Source organism: Callorhinchus milii, unplaced genomic scaffold (assembly GCF_018977255.1).
Source record: "Callorhinchus milii isolate IMCB2004 unplaced genomic scaffold, IMCB_Cmil_1.0 Scaffold3, whole genome shotgun sequence".
NCBI classification, from domain to species: domain Eukaryota; kingdom Metazoa; phylum Chordata; class Chondrichthyes; order Chimaeriformes; family Callorhinchidae; genus Callorhinchus; species Callorhinchus milii.
Window position 1 is genome coordinate 86,487,801 of NW_024704744.1, and position 19,013 is coordinate 86,506,813.

General features: G+C 41.0%; 1 protein-coding gene across 1 annotated transcript in view; it reads left to right on the top strand.

Annotated features, from left to right (window-relative positions):
* hhat (hedgehog acyltransferase) overlaps positions 1 to 17,963 on the top strand; it is a 107,882-nt gene extending 89,919 nt beyond the window's left edge. The window contains exons 11-12 of the mRNA XM_007892478.2: positions 14,613 to 14,727; positions 16,827 to 17,963. Coding sequence (XP_007890669.1) covers positions 14,613 to 14,698 — 86 coding nt within the window. The 3' untranslated portion in view covers positions 14,699 to 14,727; positions 16,827 to 17,963. The remainder of the gene's footprint in view (positions 1 to 14,612; positions 14,728 to 16,826) is intronic.
* Positions 17,964 to 19,013: the final 1,050 nt, after the last annotated feature.

Here is a 19,013-nt window from a genome sequence, read left to right on the forward strand (position 1 = left end):
ATCCACATTTCTCAGAAATCCTAGTTTAAGGCTACAATTTCTTAGTAAAATAGCATTCAGCTGTATCGCAAGAAAAAGCTAAATATATATCATCCATTTATCAACATCGGAGGTATTTTTTTTATAATGGCACAAATTGCATTTCTGTGTACACTTGGGCATCCAAACACAATAATACGAACTGTGATTAATGGTGTTTATTTTGTTTCTTTTCATGACATTCAATGTTGCCTGAAATCTAAAGCTATCCCTGTTATAAGAGTGCTAAAGAAGTTCTTAGTAGGACACTGCTCTTATTATAAGGCTCAGTGCTGTAATGCTACCGCTAATCGCCTTTATACTTCAACCTCAAGGCGATTACATTCAGTTTGGATATAAATGTCCATAAAACTGATCTCCCGTGGGGAAGAGCTGCACATGTGAGCTCAAGCCTCAATGCATTATTCAACTACCTCCTCAACGTGCATTGACATTTGATTAATAACTAAAGTTCACAAGAGGATTTCCATGTTATTATTACTTGTTTGACACAAAACAGGCAAAATTGATATGTTTGCTTTTGGTCAGAATCTTGTGGAAATCGAAAGAATGTGTAAATCAAACTTACAGGAGTTGCCTATATTCGGTGTTAAATTGTACTCACAAAAAAGACGTTTACAAGTTCAGTTTTCTGCCGTGTTACAGGATGTGCATTATTGGCTATACCAAGAAGGTTTACGGAGATGAAGCAATCTCTAAAGGGATAACAGTATGAATCATGAAACCGTACAATACCATTATTCTGGAAAGCTGGATGTGTGACTGCAGCAGGGAATTAAGCTCAGCGGGTGAGATTGCATGTTTGAATCCTTCTACCATTTCCGCAGTACAGAGCAGGTGGAGTCCATTATTGCTACTCAATCAGAGCTCCAGACATGTTTTGAACATTGAGCTCCCCCATTGCCTTATTCCATTTCCTTGCAGCTTTCAAGCATTGTATTTATCTTCTGCTGCTGAAGCATGGAATGGTAATTAGTTGATTTACTATCAAATGTAAAGCAGAGGTACCAATATCTGAGATATGTTGTATGTGACATTTGTGAGTTGCAGGATGACATGCATTGGGAAAACCTATTCAAATGTGTTTATTTCAGAAGTGTTGTACACCAACCCAGTTTATATTTTTCTGCCGTAATGAATGACACTTGCTTGCATCCTTGCACGTACGGATCTTTGGTACCAGACCTTGCCAGGCTCCGATGCCTCACTGTATCCCAGCAGATCAACTTCAAGATCCTCTCCATCAATGACAAATCCTTGCACCCCATGCCCCTCATTACCTCTCTGATCAAGTTCAGCCTCACTCTCCTGCCCACCCGCTCCCCCTCCACTCAGTTCACTGAGTATGTCCCTCACCCCATCAGCCCCAACACTGGTAGTTGAGCCTTCAGCCATGACACACCCACCCTCTGCCACTCCCTTCTAATATCGTCTCCTCTTCTCTTTCTGTCTTTAAAATGCTCCTGAAACATTATTTGATGTATTTACATAATCATAAATATGTTCATCACAGGGGGGGGGGAACTCTTTGTCCGATTCGGTGCACTAGCTCCTCCATTGAAGGCATCTCCCCTCATCACATTTCCCTGCTTCATCCCCACATCTTTGCATATCGTCATTGTTCAAGTGTTTAATTACCTTGAGATAGGCACTTTACTCAGCTTCACGAGCCATTGTAACTTACTTTTTCTTTCTTATAGTTCCCATCCTGCTTTCTTCCCGACCTATCTTGCCAGCTTCTCGCTTAGGCATTGAGTTTTCATTTTAATCAATTCACGATTAAATTATGTTACCTTCTGCACAAGCAACTGATGTTTCTTATGAGTTTGAAGAAATAAATCCTTGAATCTCTTTCTGTTCAGTTACCTTTCTCTTCACTCCCTTGGCATTGTGTACTCTGTGATTCACTCCCCTGCCTCACCACGTGGAGTCCTGTAGCTCAGTGGTTAGAGCACTCGCTTTGTAAGTGAGAGACCTGGGTTCAATTCCAGGCAGAGCGAAACCTTGGGCAAGTTTCCTTACTCCACACGCCTAATAATAATCCCTCCAAAACCCAAAACAATAGTAAATTGGTCATTTTCAATCTACGACTGTTTGTGGGACATTGCTGTGCGCAATTGGCTGCCGCGTTCGCCCACAGATATACAGTCAATTCACTTTACAGTGTGTTCTGTGAAGCGCTTTGGGACGTCCTCCCGACGTGAAAAGCGCTATATCAAATGCAAGGATTATTATTATTATTATTTGCCCTTGTTGCATCACTTACTTCGTTGGTGATTCTCACCACACAATCATCCCTCCGAGTTTGATCCCACCTCCCAGACAATCCTAATTATATCAATGGTTACTAAATCAGCAATGTGAGGTGTGTTAAAAGCACTAAGAGAGCTCAATGGGAAGAAGTCAAAATTGTGCTTAGGGGCAATCAAGTTAGGGGCACGCTGATGTAAGCACATAAGATGCATATGTTAATTAATTGTGACTATGACTGATCAATTGCTAGCAGCAGGAATCCACAGAAATTGTCTCTGATTTGGTTTATGCCGTCCAATTGGTTTATCCTGTACCCTCCTGATGTAGACATTTCAACAGAATCAAATATCAAAGTGTGTGTTTATCTTGAAATCACTGTCTGGGCTGGGAGAGCTACCGTGGGTGAGAATGATTTGGGTTTCAACGTGACACCAAATGCAAATTTCATCAGGATGCTAAAATCATCCTGTAATGGTCTCCTGAGATTGCATATTGCTTCTTTTTAATATAAAAATAAAAGAACATTCTGTTACCAAAATAATGAGCCAGTGCAACTCTTACTAGGTAGGAAGAAAAGCTTTTGTTATATGCTTCAGGACATATAAAAAAAAGCTGCTTTAAATTGTTGGTGTACTCTACTTGATAAGACTTGAATATGTGCTAATTTGTGGATAAAGCTTACCTGAATAAGCTTAAGGTTTTATATAGTATAGGCTCTGCCATATCTACGATAGTAATAAAGGCTTATGGTATTGAAGTGGTTCAGCGATGTAAAGCGTATCTCTGCAGGTTCACAATTTCCAAATCCTTTTTCTTGTTAATCACAAGATGGATTTAGTTATGCAAGAGTGACTCAGTCATAATGACCCAAAGTTTAATCTGGATTCTATTTAGGTGTCAGCTTGGCTCAATTAGTAGCACTCTTCGTAGCACTCACAATGAGACAGGAAGTTGTGGGTTCAAGGCCACTTTGGGACTTTGAGTTTACAATCTAGATGGACATGCCAGTGAAATGCTGGGGAATGCTATATCAGATGAGACATGATACCAAGGTCTTGTCTGTGCCTGTTCAGGTGAACATTAAAGATCCTATGGCATGATTCGAAAAGAGAAGGGAGTTTTTCCTAGTGTCCTGTGTCAACAATCCCCAGATATTATTCATCATTACTTGAAAGGCTGTTGGTGGGACACTGCTGTGCGCAAATCAGCTGTTGTTTTTGTCTACAAATACAGTGACTACACTATATAGTCAAAATCCTGTGAAGCACGATAAGACATTTTGGCAATGTAGAAAAGCTTGATTTGTAATCTGCTTTCTCTTTCTCTCTGTCTCTCTTACTGATCAGAGGATATACTGACACCTTTGAAAAGTTGTTCTAAATCCATTAGGAATACAGACTATATTTGCAATGATGGCTCCTGAGAGGTCAGTGTTAGAATTTATACTGATCTTAGGGTTATTTAACGAAAGCACCTTGGGTGTGGTACTTGGTGGAGAATTTTATCTGTAGTTAGACTCATCGTCTTGAAAACAAATCAGAATTATATCAAATATATTCCAAATCTTTTTTTCTATTAATTGAGCAGGGTCCCTCCGGAACAGTGGTCCCTGACCAGGATCGCTTGCTTCCACCTCAGTTACATTGCCCGCCTCCGACTGTACCTTACCCCAAATGCAGCCGAAACCCTGTGCATGCATTTGTCACCTCCTGCTTGGATTACTCCAATGCACTTATCGCCGGTCTCCCCAGCTCACCATTCACAAGATCCAGCTCATTCAAAATTCTTCTGCCCTCATACTGACCAAACTCCATAGCCACATCTCACCAGTTCTGACCAGGCTCAACTGGCTCCCCATCACCGAATGGATCGACTTCAAGATCCTCACTCTCATGTTCAAATCCATTCACTCCCTGGCACCTCCCTACATCTCCTCATTCCACCACCCGGCTGGCATCAGTTCTCTTGCTCGTCCCTTGCATCCTCCGCCCCACCATCAGAGGTCATGCTTTCAGCCACTACACCCCAAAACTCTGAAACACTCTCCCTCAATCCCTCCGTCTCTCCCCTTTCTCCCCTCTTTCAAGACCCGCCTGAAAACTTTCCTGTTCGACTTACATGCTTTCGGCCACCTCCCCCTCCGCCTGACTCGGAGTCGGGCTCCGCCACTGTTATGCGCTCTGAGACGCTACCCTGAGTGGAGGGCGCTATATAAGTGCAAGTTGTTGTTGGATCTGCTTAAGTTTATACATATTCCTCACCTTGTACTGTGATATCACAGAAGGAACTTCCTCTCTCCCTCCCTCGCTCCCTGCAAGAAGTTATCCTCACAGTGAGATATCAACAAAGGAATGGACATTCCCCTGGGGAAGTCAGCAGGGACTCTATGTAATAAAGTGTATAAATCTCTGCCTAAATGGATGTGTAATAAAAGGAAATAGATGTGGATCTGTCATGCTGTAATGGAAATGAATGAATTGTCAGACTTTCATTCGTTCGATCTATTTCTAATGATCCATTCATGAAATCTGTTATAACTCTATGGGGGAGCATGAAGGGAGACAAACTGAGGTCATGATCTACATGAGTAAAGCTGGGTTCACTCTGCTTTTAATCCGATTTTAAACCATGCAGACTGTGGAGACCTTTGATGACATTAAGGATTTTATCAGTGATGCTCTTCCATAATGCAAACTAGATCGCTGTGTGTGTTCTGTCTGTGTTAAAAACAAATCTACCATCTTGTGAATTAAGCAATAGGCTTAGCTATCTTAGATTAACTCATCCTTATGAGCACTATCATTAGTTTATTTTATGAAATACGGGAGCCCACAGATGTGAAGTGAATTACATTGGTTCTAAATGGGATTCCATGCAAAAAGAATAATTCCGAAAACAAGTCGATTTTACATTATGACTATGTAACCTTTACTCTTGTGTTTATGATGACTGATCTCTATAACTGACTGTCTTTTTATAGGGCGTTGTTTTTGATCCCAGAAATTGATTCATTCATTAATCTGAGTCCAGTTTAAATAGCTTCATAAACCGCAGCAGCCATGCAATTCTGCTGGAATAGTTACGGTGGCAATGTCCCTCAAGTGCTTCATACCTCATTTTGTACAGCTGCAATGCTTTCCACCGTATCATGGGTGTTCATCTGTTATGCCAACAAATTTCCAGAGTCACAAGATTGCAAGCAAAGTTCAGAAGACAAAAGCCCTTTCATTTTTTCATCTCACCTTTGCAGGTGTGACTTATCCAATCAAGCGCTCTGGAATGCTACCCAGTGTGAAGGGTGCAATATCAATGCAAGTTGTTGTTGTTACTTTGATGTCTGATCCACAAAATGTTTCACCCACAAAATATAGTCAAATCACTTTACAATATATTCTGTGAAGCGCTTTGAGATGTCTCCAAGACATAATAAGGCGCTATATCAAAAGCAAGCATTATTATTATTATTGCTGTATTGGAATGTCAGGCTAGATTAGGAACCCAAGTCTTGTCATAGACTTGGCACTAAAGTCCTCTGAATCAGGGGCAAGTTTGCTACCAACTTCGCCAAGCTGGCACACTGTTGAAGTTGAAAGCCCATTGGACCTACCATGATTCAGAGCATTCTGATCTGAAGTATTATATTTTATTTACTGTATCCATCAGAGGATCAAGGTCTACAAAGGAGATTGTTGCACTAAATCAAAATTATGGAGCCATCAGAGGCTGTGTGTTCCCATTTGACAGCCAGTGCTAAATTTCACTGAATAAGGGCTGAATAAAATATAAAAGTGAAGCCGTATTTATTATTAAAACAAAACAGGTAACAGGGAATGATTTCAAGACAGCAAGCGGTCTAATCTCAGGGTTCAGTGTCTGGTTATACACCGATTGTTGACCTTCACTCTCACGGTTTATGATGGTCACTGAATGCCTCAATTCCATTTCTGGCTTGTAATTGCTGCAGGTGTCCAAGGCTCTATAAATCACTCCAATTATACAGAGATCACTGGTCCAGTGATTTTATATGTATGAAGCTGGTCCACAAGTTGAAATGAGAGATCATGATCAGAATATTGTAGCTGCAGAAATTCAGGTGATTAATGCAGTCTGCCCTTAGTCACTCCCTTGTATAAACTCCTGCCAAAGCTGCTTTTGCCAGTAATAACCCACATAATGTGGAGTCTTGTAGCTTAGTGGTTAGAGCACTTGCCTCACAAGCAAGAAGACCTGGGTTCGATTCCTGGGCAGTGCAAAACGTTTGGCAAGTTTCCTTTCTCCACACGCATCTGTTTACTTAGTCATAAATAGGAACCCAGCTGTTAGTCTATTGGCGGATCACTTTTCCGGAGATAATAATCCCTTCAAAAAAAAATAATTTAATCACTCAATCCACGACTGTGGAACACTGCTGTGCGCAATTGCTTGCTGCGTTTCGCCTACAAAATATACAGTCAATTCACTTTTCAGCATATTCTTTGATGCGCTTTGAGACGTCTCAAAGATGTGACAAGATGTGGCGTGGAGGCGCTATATAAATCCAAGTTGTTGTTGTTGTTGACAAGACCCTATATCAAATGCAAGGATTATTATTGTATTTGTATGGTACGACTGCGTGCCATTATGAATGAACAGGAATAGAAATTTGGGACAGGAAATTTGGCTTTTCCATTACAGAATACTGAGCTAGAATTGACAGGTTTTAACTATAATTGCCAAATAAGAAGACATTGCTTTTGTAGATGATTCTATTGGCTACTATTAATAAAATACCAGTAAGAAAACAAATCTATTTTGTGTTGCTGCAGTTTTTCTAAATCACCATGTGAAGTTGAAATGAATAGAGGCCAAGCAAGTAAAACCTGAAATGGCTAAAGATTTTCTCACCCTGTTTACAGTAAAAAAAACCTTGCATTTGATATAACATTTTATCACATTGTCTCTATATTTGTAGGTGAATGTGGCAACCTAATACAATACAAAATTACATTTGTAAAGAGCCTTTCATGTCGGGAGTACGTCCCAAGAAGATGAACAGTCAGAGATTAAGATCTGAGTGCGCGGGGGTTGGGATCAGGGAGGGAGCAGGGCAGACAGGATAGGAGGGTGGCCGAATGCATGGTCGGAGGGTCTTGAGGCATGCCTGTAAGGAGGCAAGGGAGAGAGTGAGGCAAAGGGATTGTGGGATGGAGTTCCAGAAGGTGGGAGTAAGAGGCTGAAGGTCTGGCCGCCGATGGTGGAGTGGGCCGGGCAGGGGACATGGAGCAGGCCGGAGCCTGCAGAGTGGAGGGAGCGAACAGTTTGATAAGGGATTAGCAGGTCGGAGAGATAGGAGGGGGCAAGGCCATGGAAGGCATTGAAGGTGAGGATGAGAATTTTGAACTCAATCCTCTGAGGGATGGGGAGCCAGTGGAGCCGGGTGAGGGAGTGTGTTATGGGGTCACGGAGCCAGGTGCGGGAGAGTACACAGGCTGCAGAGTTCTGGATGATCTGCAGCTTGTGGAGGAAAGAGTTGAGAAGGCCGACAAGCAGGGAGTTGGTTTAGTCGTGCCTGGTTGTAATGAAGGCATGTATGAGGGTTTTGGTGGCTTGAGGAGTGAGGCAGTCGGGCAATGTTGCGGAGGTGGCGGAAGGCAGAGCGGGTCATGGCATGGATGTCGGGGAGAAAGGGCAGTTGAGGGTCGAACAAGACACCTAGGTTCCTGACTGGCTTGGTGAGGTGGAGTGTGCATCCTTCAATGCTGATGCTGCCAATGCCTGAGGTGCGGAGGCACTGGCGCGAACCAATCAGGAAAGACTCGGTCAACTGTAGAAAGTTGGCTCTCAGCCAGAACTTGATATCTGACAGACAGTCTGTCAGGACATCAGTGCTCCTGGGGTCGGGGGTAAGAGTCAGAGAAAAGAAGTTGGGTGTCATCCCTATGGAAGTTGACTACATATCTATGGATGATGTCTATGGAAGCATGTTCCACAAACGGCCATGAAGGGAATGATCAGTTTTGTTTGGGGGACTGTGGCCAGGATATCGGGAGAAACTCCCTTCCCTGTTCAAATAGTGCCATGGAATCTTTAACAACCACCTGAGTAGGCAGACGGGACCTCCAGCACTGCAATGGAGTGTCATCTGGACTCTATGAGTTCAAAATCCTAACTTGGTGCTTGAATCTACAACCTTCTGCCTCAGAGGAGAGAGAGCTAACAATTGGCTCAAGCTAGCACCATGTTTCATATGGCGGCAGGCTTAATTCGAGGTAAATGTAACTTTGTTTCACAGTAGTCTGTAGAAGGACCCTGCTTTGTTTTACTACCAAAACCAAACCATAAGCCTGATGAGATGAGGGTAGTGCCTCAGTCCCTATTCCAGTCTAACTTCACTTGCTCTCAGGCTTGTTATAACTGCACTATTTTGCCCACAAATATACAGTCAAATATACACTTTATAGTATATTCTGTGAAGCGCTTTGAGACGTCTCAAAGGCGTGATAAGGTGCTATATCAAATGCAAGGATTATTATTACTATTGGGTGTTGCTGGCAGTTGGCTTAGTAATACAAACAAATACACATATGGGAGATAGAAAGGAATATATGTGGAGTCCTGTAGCTCAGTGGTTAGAGCACTCGCTTTGCAAGTGAGAGACCGGAGTTCAATTCCAGGCAGGGCGAAACCTTGGGCAAGTTTCCTTACTCCACACAGAGCCTAATAATAATCCCTCCAAAACCAAAACAATAATAAATTGGTCATTTACAATCTACGACTGTTTGTGGGACATTGCTGTGCGCAATTGGCTGCCGCGTTCGCCCACAAATATACAGTCAATTCACTTTACATTGTGTTCTGTGAAGCGCTTTGGGACGTCCTCCCGACGTGAAAAGCGCTATATCAAATGCAAGGATTATTATTATATAATATTATTCATAATGTAATGCATAGTTAGTGCTGTTTGAAATCAATGTTGTAGACCTTTGAATGGATTTCAGTATTGATCAAACGTCTTCTTATTTTAAACATCACTAACAGCTGACAAAACAAGATTCTTGACAGTATCACAAACTAGATTAAAGTCATTTATTTATCATATCCAAGGTGTGGAAATTGAATCTACCTTGGAGTTAATGTATCTGTACATCCTCTTCAATTAAGAGAATGAAGGGAGTGAGGGGCCATCTCTGTTCACCATCTGAGGCATTTTATTCTGTAAAATGATTCTGTAAGGGAAATCATGCTTGACTAACCTTTTAGAATTTTTTGAGGATGTATCCAGCAGGTTGGATAAGGGGGAACCAGTAGATGTGGTAGATTTGGATTTTAGGAAGGCATTTGACAAGGTGCCACACAAAAGGCTGTTACTCAAGATCAAGGCCCACGGGATTAATGGGAAAATATTAACATGGATAGAAGAGTGGCTATCGGGTAGAAAGCAGAGAGTAGTGATAAACGGATCATTCTCGAATTGGCAGGATGTAACTAGTGGAGTGCCACAAGGATCAGTGCTTGGGCCTCAGCTATTTACCATTTACATCAATGATCTGGACGAGGACATTGAATGTAATGTGTCTAAATTCGCGGATGATACTAAACTAGGTAGCAGAGTGAGCTCTCAGGATGATGCAAAAAGATTGCAACAAGATATAGATAGGCTCGGGGAGTGGGCAAGTAGGTGGCAGATGGAATTCAATGTTAGCAAGTGTGAAATTATTCACCTAGGTAGCAAGAATAAAAGAACAGATTATTTTCTGGAAGGGGAGAAGTTAGATAGAGTTAGTATTCAAAGGGATTTGGGTGTCCTTGTACACCAGTCCCAAAAAGTTAGTTTGCAGGTGCAGCAAGCAACTAAGAAGGCGAACGGTTTAGAATATAAGAGTAGGGAAGTCTTGCTGCAACTGTACAGGGCTTTGGTGAGACCGCACCTAGAGTATTGTGTGCAATTTTGGTCTCCTTATTTAAAAAAAGACATACTTGCCCTAGAGGGGGTGCAGCGTAGATTCACTCGGTTAGTTCCTGGGATGAGGGGACTGACCTATGAGGATAGGCTGAATAAACTAGGGCTGTATTCTCTAGAGTACAGAAGAATTAGGGGGATCTTATTGAAACTTATAAGATTCTTAAAGGGCTGGATAAAGTAGACACAGAGGGACTGTTTCCCCTGGTAGGAGAATCTATAACCAGGGGTCACAGTCTTAAAATTAAGGGTCAGCCTCTTAGAACAGAGTTGAGGAAACATTTCTTCACTCAGAGGGTAGTGAACTTATGGAATTCACTAACCCAGAAGGCTGTAGATGCTCAGTCCTTGAACATTTTCAAGGCTGAGACTGATAGATTCTTGAAAAATAGAGGGATTAGGGGATATGGGGATAGGGCAGGTAATCAGAGTTAGGTCAGAAGATCAGCCATGATCTTATTGAATGGCGGAGCAGGCACGAAGGGCCGAATCGCCTACTCCTGCTCCTAATTCTTATGTTCTTATGTTCTTATGTTCTTAAAGGATACTATTCTCTGCAGCTGAGACTCCGGATTCAAACTAACAGCAGAATGCATGCAGCTAATCTGTTTGCAAATCTTGCTGCTTGAACAGGCAGAAATGGAATGGCTCCGGCCATCTCCTGAATATGTTACTGACAGACCCTCAGCTCTCCTTTAAGCCTTGACTAAGTCCTCTTTGTTCCACCTCAGCAACATTGCCTGCCTCCGCCACTGTCTCACCCACAATCCAGGTGTTAGTCTCATACATACTTTCATCCAGCTTCACCCTCCTCACTGACCTACCTACCTCAATCCTCGTTACAGGAAGGAATCTCCATTGGAACAATATGGAATGCTTATTAAGGAATCCTGTTAGTTAGTATCACAGATTAGTCTCCGGGGGTTTAATATTACGAAGCAGAATTAGAGAGATTCAACGAAAACCTTTCTTCATTCCTGGTTACTTACTTTTTATCCAATGTCTCTTTCAGTCCTACACCCCTCCATTGGGTGGAGTTCATTGGGTGAACTCCATCCCGATCCCACTACCTCGCCTCCCCACCCTCTCGCCCGCGTTAAGAACTTTTTATCCTTTTCGACTCCCTCCTTCCTCAGTCACCCCCAGCTCAGAGCCAGCTCTCTGAAGCTCTTCCAAGACATCCCGATATTAAAGGCTCTATATAAATGTAAACGTGTTGTGGTAGATGTCTTGTTATCCATTTGTGGTCCGACATCCTATCACAGTGAACAGTTTGAGGCAATAGGACTGCATCCAGGTTGGTAAATCCAGAAAAAGGACCGCTTTCTTCAGGCTAGATCATGAAGATGCAATACTACAGAAGTCAAAAGTGTGACAGGGTATTTTACTCCTGTAATTCCGGTTAGATTCAATGTATTGAAAACACAGAAATGTTAGCTTGTTTAAATTCTATGGTTTGCGTTACAATGAGGTGTGCTCACTTTCAGAAAATAGGACCATTGCAAATCTCCAAATACATTTACAACCAAAATGCTAATTACAGCTTGGAGGCAAGTGGAATTTATCCTCAACACAGCAGTGTAAAATCCTGACTCAACGCACAAGAGCTCCCAAAAGCCAAACCAGGAATAAATTATAAGGCTTCCCAGTCTTTGATTCTAATTAGTGCTTTGAAGTGCCTTTCAGGTAGAATCACCAACTCAAAGCACTTCAGCTGGAAGCAAGTTGGTGCATGGCTGGTGAGACGCGAGCAGGGAAGTGTGTGTGAGGTATGGGTTGTGGGCGGGAAGAGGGGGTGGTGTCTGTTAGATTAACAAGAACATCATCCTGTACTTGGTGGTTAGAGCAGTTGCCTCGTAAGCAAGAGGACCTGGGTTAGATTCCCGGCAGGCGAAACGCAGGGCAAGTTTCCTTGCTCCACACGCCTCTATTCACCTAGTAGTAAGTAGGAACCCGGTTGTTATTCGATTGGTGGATCGCTTTTTCTGGGGTAATCATCTCTTAAAAAAACAATAATAATTTGGTCACTCAATCCATGACTGTTTGTGGGACACTGCTGTGCGCAATTGGCTGCTGTGTTTTGCCCACAAGGTATAAAAAATATACAAGTGAATATACAGTCAATTCACTTAACAGTGAAACGCTTTGAGACATCTCAAATACATGATAAGGTGCTATATCAAATGCAAGGATTATTATTATATTATTATAATGCTGTACAAGGTGCGACTCATAGTATTGCATTTTATTGTGGCAGTGTCGTTCAAGTTTGACCAGAATTCCTGACTGGAATATAATGCTATGTGGAAGGAATTGTTTTTTATCAGCATTCTGGAGCTTCAGAATTGATTTCCAAACAATTCAAGAACGTAATTCAAGAATTTTCCACAATTCCATTCTATCTTAAATCGTAAAAGGATCTTAAATCGCAAAACAAAACAGGGTTACAGGCCAAGACTAGGTGGAAGTTTGAGCCAGATACTGTATGCAAAAGATGTTTTACACATATATCAAATGTAACAGGATATTGAAAAAAAACTCTTTATCCTGAAGTTGACCATAGCTTATATGTGACTTTGCCACTTGAGAATTATCTGACCAGCCTTAAATAGGAGATATGTGTCACATCTTCTTGAGACTGTGACATATTCCTCCTTGGCGTCCCAATTATCAGGTGGCAGGTACATTGTCTGTCTTGTTTAACATGTACTGAAGGGTATATTAAGCCTTAGTGTCACCTTGCAAGCCACCAAAGAGAGAAGTAAGACATCTGCAGTGTAAATGTGAGTTGCCTGTGGAAGATGTGATTGTGATGCAATGTCTCATTACTCCAAGGAAGCGACACTTGATGTGACATATGGCCTTTAAGTGGCAGATATGACATTGGGTCCATGGCTGGCTTTAGTTAAAGGAGGCTGAAGTATAGAACATGCAATTGATTGTATTAGAGGATGAAGCATTTCCTTTGAACTAAGTAACAATGGTGTATGCTGTATGGTGTATCATGCAATGGGAGGTCACTGCTGGCTGCTTCCAATGGTAATGTGAAGCATTATCTGCCACAGTATTATAATAATAATCCTTGCATTTGATATAGCGCTTTTCACGTCGGGAGGACGTCCCAAAGCGCTTCACAGAACACACTGTAAAGTGAATTGACTGTATATTTGTGGGCGAACGCAGCAGCCAATTGCGCACAGCAATGCCCCACAAACAGTCGTAGATTGAAAATGACCAATTTATTATTGTTTTTGGTTTTGGAGGGATTATTATTAGGCGTGTGGAGTAAGGAAACTTGCCCAAGGTTTCGCCCTGCCTGGAATTGAACTCAGGTCTCTCGCTTGCAAATCGAGTGCTCTAACCACTGAGCTACAGGACTCCAGCATTATATTGTGGCACTTCCACATTAATAAATCCACATTAATAAAGGAAAACTGCAAACACAGGTAATCTATTTTCTGTATTAATAAAATGACAATGTCTGTCTAAAAAAATACTCAAAATACTGCAGATGCTGGAAATCTGAAATAATGCTCTAACCACTGAGCTACAGCTCAACAAGCAAGGGTGAGAGGGAGGTGACCATAAACATCATTGAAGAGGGGGGCAAGGCAGAGGGATTGAAGCAGGGAGTTCCAGAGTTTAGGGCGATTGTGTCTGAAAGCATGTGGAGTCCTGTAGCTCAGTGGTTAGAGCACTCGCTTTGCAAGCGAGAGACCTGAGTTCAATTCCAGGCAGGGCGAAACCTTGGGCAAGTTTCCTTACTCCACACGCCTAATAATAATCCCTCCAAAAACCCAAAACAATAATAAATTGATCATTTTCAATCTACGACTGTTTGTGGGACATTGCTGTGCGCAATTGGCTGCCGCGTTTGCCCACAAATATACAGTCAATTCACTTTACAGTGTGTTCTGTGAAGCGCTTTGGGACGTCCTCCCGACGTGAAAAGCGCTATATCAAATGCAAGGATTATTATTATTATTATTAAAGCATGGCCACCAATGGTGGCTCGGAGGGGTTGAGGTTCATGCAGCAAGCCTGTATTAGCTGAGTGAAGAGAGTGGTTAGAGCAGTGGGTTACAATATTGATCAATTTTAGAAATCAAAGAAGCAGCCCAAACATTGTCAAAAAAAATATTTAAACAAGAAGCATTTTATATTCAAGACAAAAAACTAAATATGGGAAGATTATCTGAATTAATACTTTGCTCCAATTTGGTTAAAAGCTAATAAAGATAATAGAGCAGATCAATTACTGAGAGGGTTAAGCAGATTCCGAGACTGTTTAGGAGAATTTACTTCAAAGTCAAATACAGACAATCTGCAGAGTTTGATCCCTTAGTTTAAACACAATGGTTTTTTTTGCTTTGTGTTACAGGGTGGCCATGGGTAACCTTAGCTGTTCTAGGATATTTCTACTGTTACGCCCATACAGGAATCGAGATTGATCGAGTGCAGAAATAGATCTTCAATCAATAACTATCTACTTTAAGGTTAGTATTCTCTGTTGAACAGAAATATTCGTAAATGCCTTCTTTTTTATACATTTAAAAATTACTGTGTTTGGTGATTTGTACTGAGAAAGTGTGGCTATCTCCCAAATATGTTGTATTTCTTCAATAAAGTATATTCATATTACCACGTATTGCTGAAGATGCCAGGCTGCTTTGTGACCTGCATTGGGTTTAAGGCTGTTTTGATTATCTTTAAATTAAAAATTGAGATTGCATTCTACTTAGAGGTGCAATTTGCTGGTTTTTTTAGATAAAGTTTTTTTTTCTATTTTTTTATTCCCCTCATGATGTGGGTGATGCTGGCAGGGCCAGTGTTTATTGCCCATCACTGGTTATCCTGACAAGGTTGGGATATACCTGCTCTTTAAACTACTTCCGTCCTGGAGGCAATGGCATTAGGTAGGGAGGTCCAGCATTTGATCCAGTGCTTTGGTATATGCTAATTTACAGTACTGTCCAAAACAACCCAAATTAACATTTTTCACGCCTTTCAAGTTAAGAGGGTGCTAGATAGTCTAGGAGCCAGATAGTCTAGGATTGACACCTGAGCTAGGGTTGGGAGCTGAGGGGGTGGATTGAGGAGCAAAAAGATGGCCGGAAGCACGGTGAAAGAGGAAGATGTAGTGTCAGATCTCGAAGAAAGCAAAGGAAGTGCTGAGTCAAAGGACTCTGGGATGGAGTTAATTTGACACGATGGCTTCTTCATGTAACTAGAGATTAATGTAGCTCGACTGCACTGAATAGATCAGTTGATAAATCAAAGAAAGTCTGATTACTTAATCCCAAAGAGGCTCTGGGAATCCACCTAAACCTCTCAAGATCAGTTTCTGCCAGCATGATAAATCAGTATTAAATTAAAACAAGACTTAATCTTCCTCTGTCTCTCAAATACCATCTCCCTGCACACTTTCTCTTCATTCTTATTCAGGCACTAAGCACACTTTTCTGTTTCTCTTCATAGTTGGGGTCAGGGAAGACATGATGTCAGTCCAATATTCACAGGACAGTGAATGGGAAGACATTGGGTGGGTGAGCAGCGGTACAATTAGAGAGAAAGATAAAGGGTGGGGTGCACAGATCAGGAGCGGTAACGAGAGGAAGGCAGTAGGAAAATTTGGATGAGGTGAATATACTCATAATGAGGTACAGAAAAAGGTGAACATTTATTGATAGATGCAGTACCATTTACAGGAGAAAATGTCAGAGATCAGTAGAGCCACTTGAAAGGAGCAATCCACAGCAATCAAATAAGTGGAGGAGACTGAAAAACAAGCGTTGACACCACTTAAAAATAGACTAATACTATATAACAAAGTAAATCTTTCAAAACACCAGCCCAGCACTTTCTCATTCCTCCAGATCTTGCCTGGGCCTGTTCTGCCCTCCCTCCATCCTTCTCTCTGTTGTTCTGAGTTTTCACACACTTTGTACCTGCTCAAGAACTGTTTCAACATCGCTCTGCATCACACCAGCCTTATTTATTTTCAAAACCCTTCTAAAAACTATACCTTCGACTGAGCCTTTGGGCATTTCTATCCCCACTCCTTCCCCATCTCCCACTTAGTGAAGTGCTTTCAGACGTTCTCCTAAGTGAAAGGCGTTATATAAGTGCAATTTCATGTTTATCTGTTTTATCCTATGATTCTTATTGTTGCTTTCGCAGTTGTTGTATTAAGAAAAATTGGGAGATAAAAAGCTTACATTCAATACAGTGCCTTTCACATTGAGAAGATGTCTCAAAATGAATCGCATGATTTACTGTAAATTGTAGTGACTGTGAATTTTATGGGTAAACATAACAGCCAATTTTTCATACAGCAATGTCCCATAGACAGCCATGAATGAATGACAAATTAATCGAGGGGTTATTCATAAGGACACTGCGAGAAACCTGTTTCTCTTTCAAATTAAGAGTCCACCTGATCAGGCAGATCAAGTTTTATCATCTCATCTGAAGGATGGGACTCAATCTTATGATTCATTGACTCTTGCAAATGTTGATTTGGTCGCAGCTATATTCAAAGGCCACTTGAATGGTTCTTACTGAGGAAACAATAATTTTATGTTTATGATTTCAGAAAATATCATTCTGAAAAATGATTGCTGGCTGCCTTTGAACCAATGGATACCACTGACCTTAAATATATCTCTTTGAAGTCTGCCTTTTGATGGTTCTCACCAGGTGTTTCAGTGATATTCACTTTTGCCATTTATGTGAATTGTTTTGGTGCATTCAAATTTTTTTGGGTGAGTTTTAAGCTCCCTGCAAACGAAAATGCTCATTGGGCACTGGTACTTTGCATTTGGTACCATTCAATGTAAAAATCCCGCCATGCGTTGTCACAAAACGCTTCAATCACAACTCCACTCTGTTCCTATTAAGCCTGCAAGTCAAAGATCTAACAGGGTGAATAATCATAGCTAGACAAGCAGCAGAAAGCTTGCGGTTTGTAGTTGAACTCCACCATGTCCCAATGCACACTTTGGTGCATCCAAGACTTGGCTCTTGGCAACCTCATCTAGTATTTTCCAGGATTAGGTGAGTGGTGTTCTCTGTGGAAAAAGAAACACTCTATGCCAAACACAGGGAACACGCATATGTGGAACATTGTGCGAACAAAGTGCTCAGAAATCTTTCTCTGCCTAAATTGATGCAACAGTATAATTTCCCTTCCTCTCACATTCATCATTCTACTTAAAATAAAAATCCATATCAAATCAGCAAGTGTGAGCCGTGAATGGTAAATTGTAAACATGGCAGTGATATCTATTGAGATCACACCAGAACTAGGAAATTCAAGCAGGGCGTTCAGAGAGTTAACGATCACTGTACATAACACATGTTGGTCATTTGATGCTGCACTGAGCTTTGTGTTGTGGGCTTGAATCCATCTACAAATTAAAATTTAATCACTCTTCAGCACCCCCCACCCTCCTTTTCTATAACTTTGAATAGAAGGAAGTGACCCTTTTTTTCCTTCCATCATTGTGGTTTCTGTTTATATCAAGGACCAGAAGGTACATCGACACCTTGCTTCACCACATGGTATTTTGCAATCTAAATATTGAAACACATAACTGTTGTCTTAATCACCTTGGTGCAAAAGCACCCCAAGAATAAAAAAATAGACAAATGCATCTGAAAAGTGAGAATGTGTTTCATTTGAACATGCAAATAATGAATAGTTCGTCAATTTAAACATAAATGCTAAAAAAAAGTAAGATATGTATAAAATGTTTTATTATAAATAAAGTTTACACATCTTTACAAATCAAACAATTTGTGCTTCTTTAGTTTATTTTTATTACAGGAATATATTAATATATATGATGTGCATAAATTATATTTCATTGATTTTTTACTTTAAAGTTACAAAATTGATGCAGATGCCACTACTGGCAGCTTAAGGTTTTTGCTGACCACAAAAATAGTTCCTTACTGTTTCAGACTTCATGCTCACAGGAGTATGTGCATTATTACAGCAGTGAAAAAAATGATAGCAATAGATTGAAACCAAAGTGTAAGCCGCCTTTAACAGGGAAGGAAACAAGTGAAGCACACACCTTCTGTGCATGTTGGTGTCTTAATGCAGTTTGCAGTTTCATGCAAAAAGCTCCTATAAATTGCCTCATTCAAAACTGATATTCTTTAAAGTAGAATTATGCCCAGCCACTTGAAACAATGACTGATATCTGTTTTTGTTAGTAAAATGCCTTTTCCCAACAATTTTTTAAAGGTTTTAACCTTGAACTTAGTCTCCCAAGTCTGAAGCTTTTTTTATTTGACCATCAAGGTTTCCCATTTCAATATCTCAGTCCATAATACATCACTTTACACCTGCAAATGCTATTTTAATTCAAAAGCTCCAATTCCTATGGCTGTTCTGGGTCTTACTGGCACTCAACCTGAATACAATTATATTGTTTGGTGACTGTGTCAACATTGCTGAAAGTGTGTAGGATCAACGTTTACAGCAGCAAGTTCAATATACTTAATCACCTGGGAAAGTCTCAACATTTTGCTGCACTGGCTGACTACTTTCAAGACAATGGAAATCAGTTTGGATGCATGGTTTTAGGTAATGAAGTAATTTGTTGTACTGAACTGTAAAAAATACACAAGAGCAATTGTTTAAAACATATAAAAATTAAGCTTCTCTTCCAAGTTTTCCTCTTATGAAGTTTCACATATTCATATGCAATGGCAATAGCCTCTGAAGAGGATGCAATTCATCTCGGACCGATGAACAAAGGTTACTGTAGAA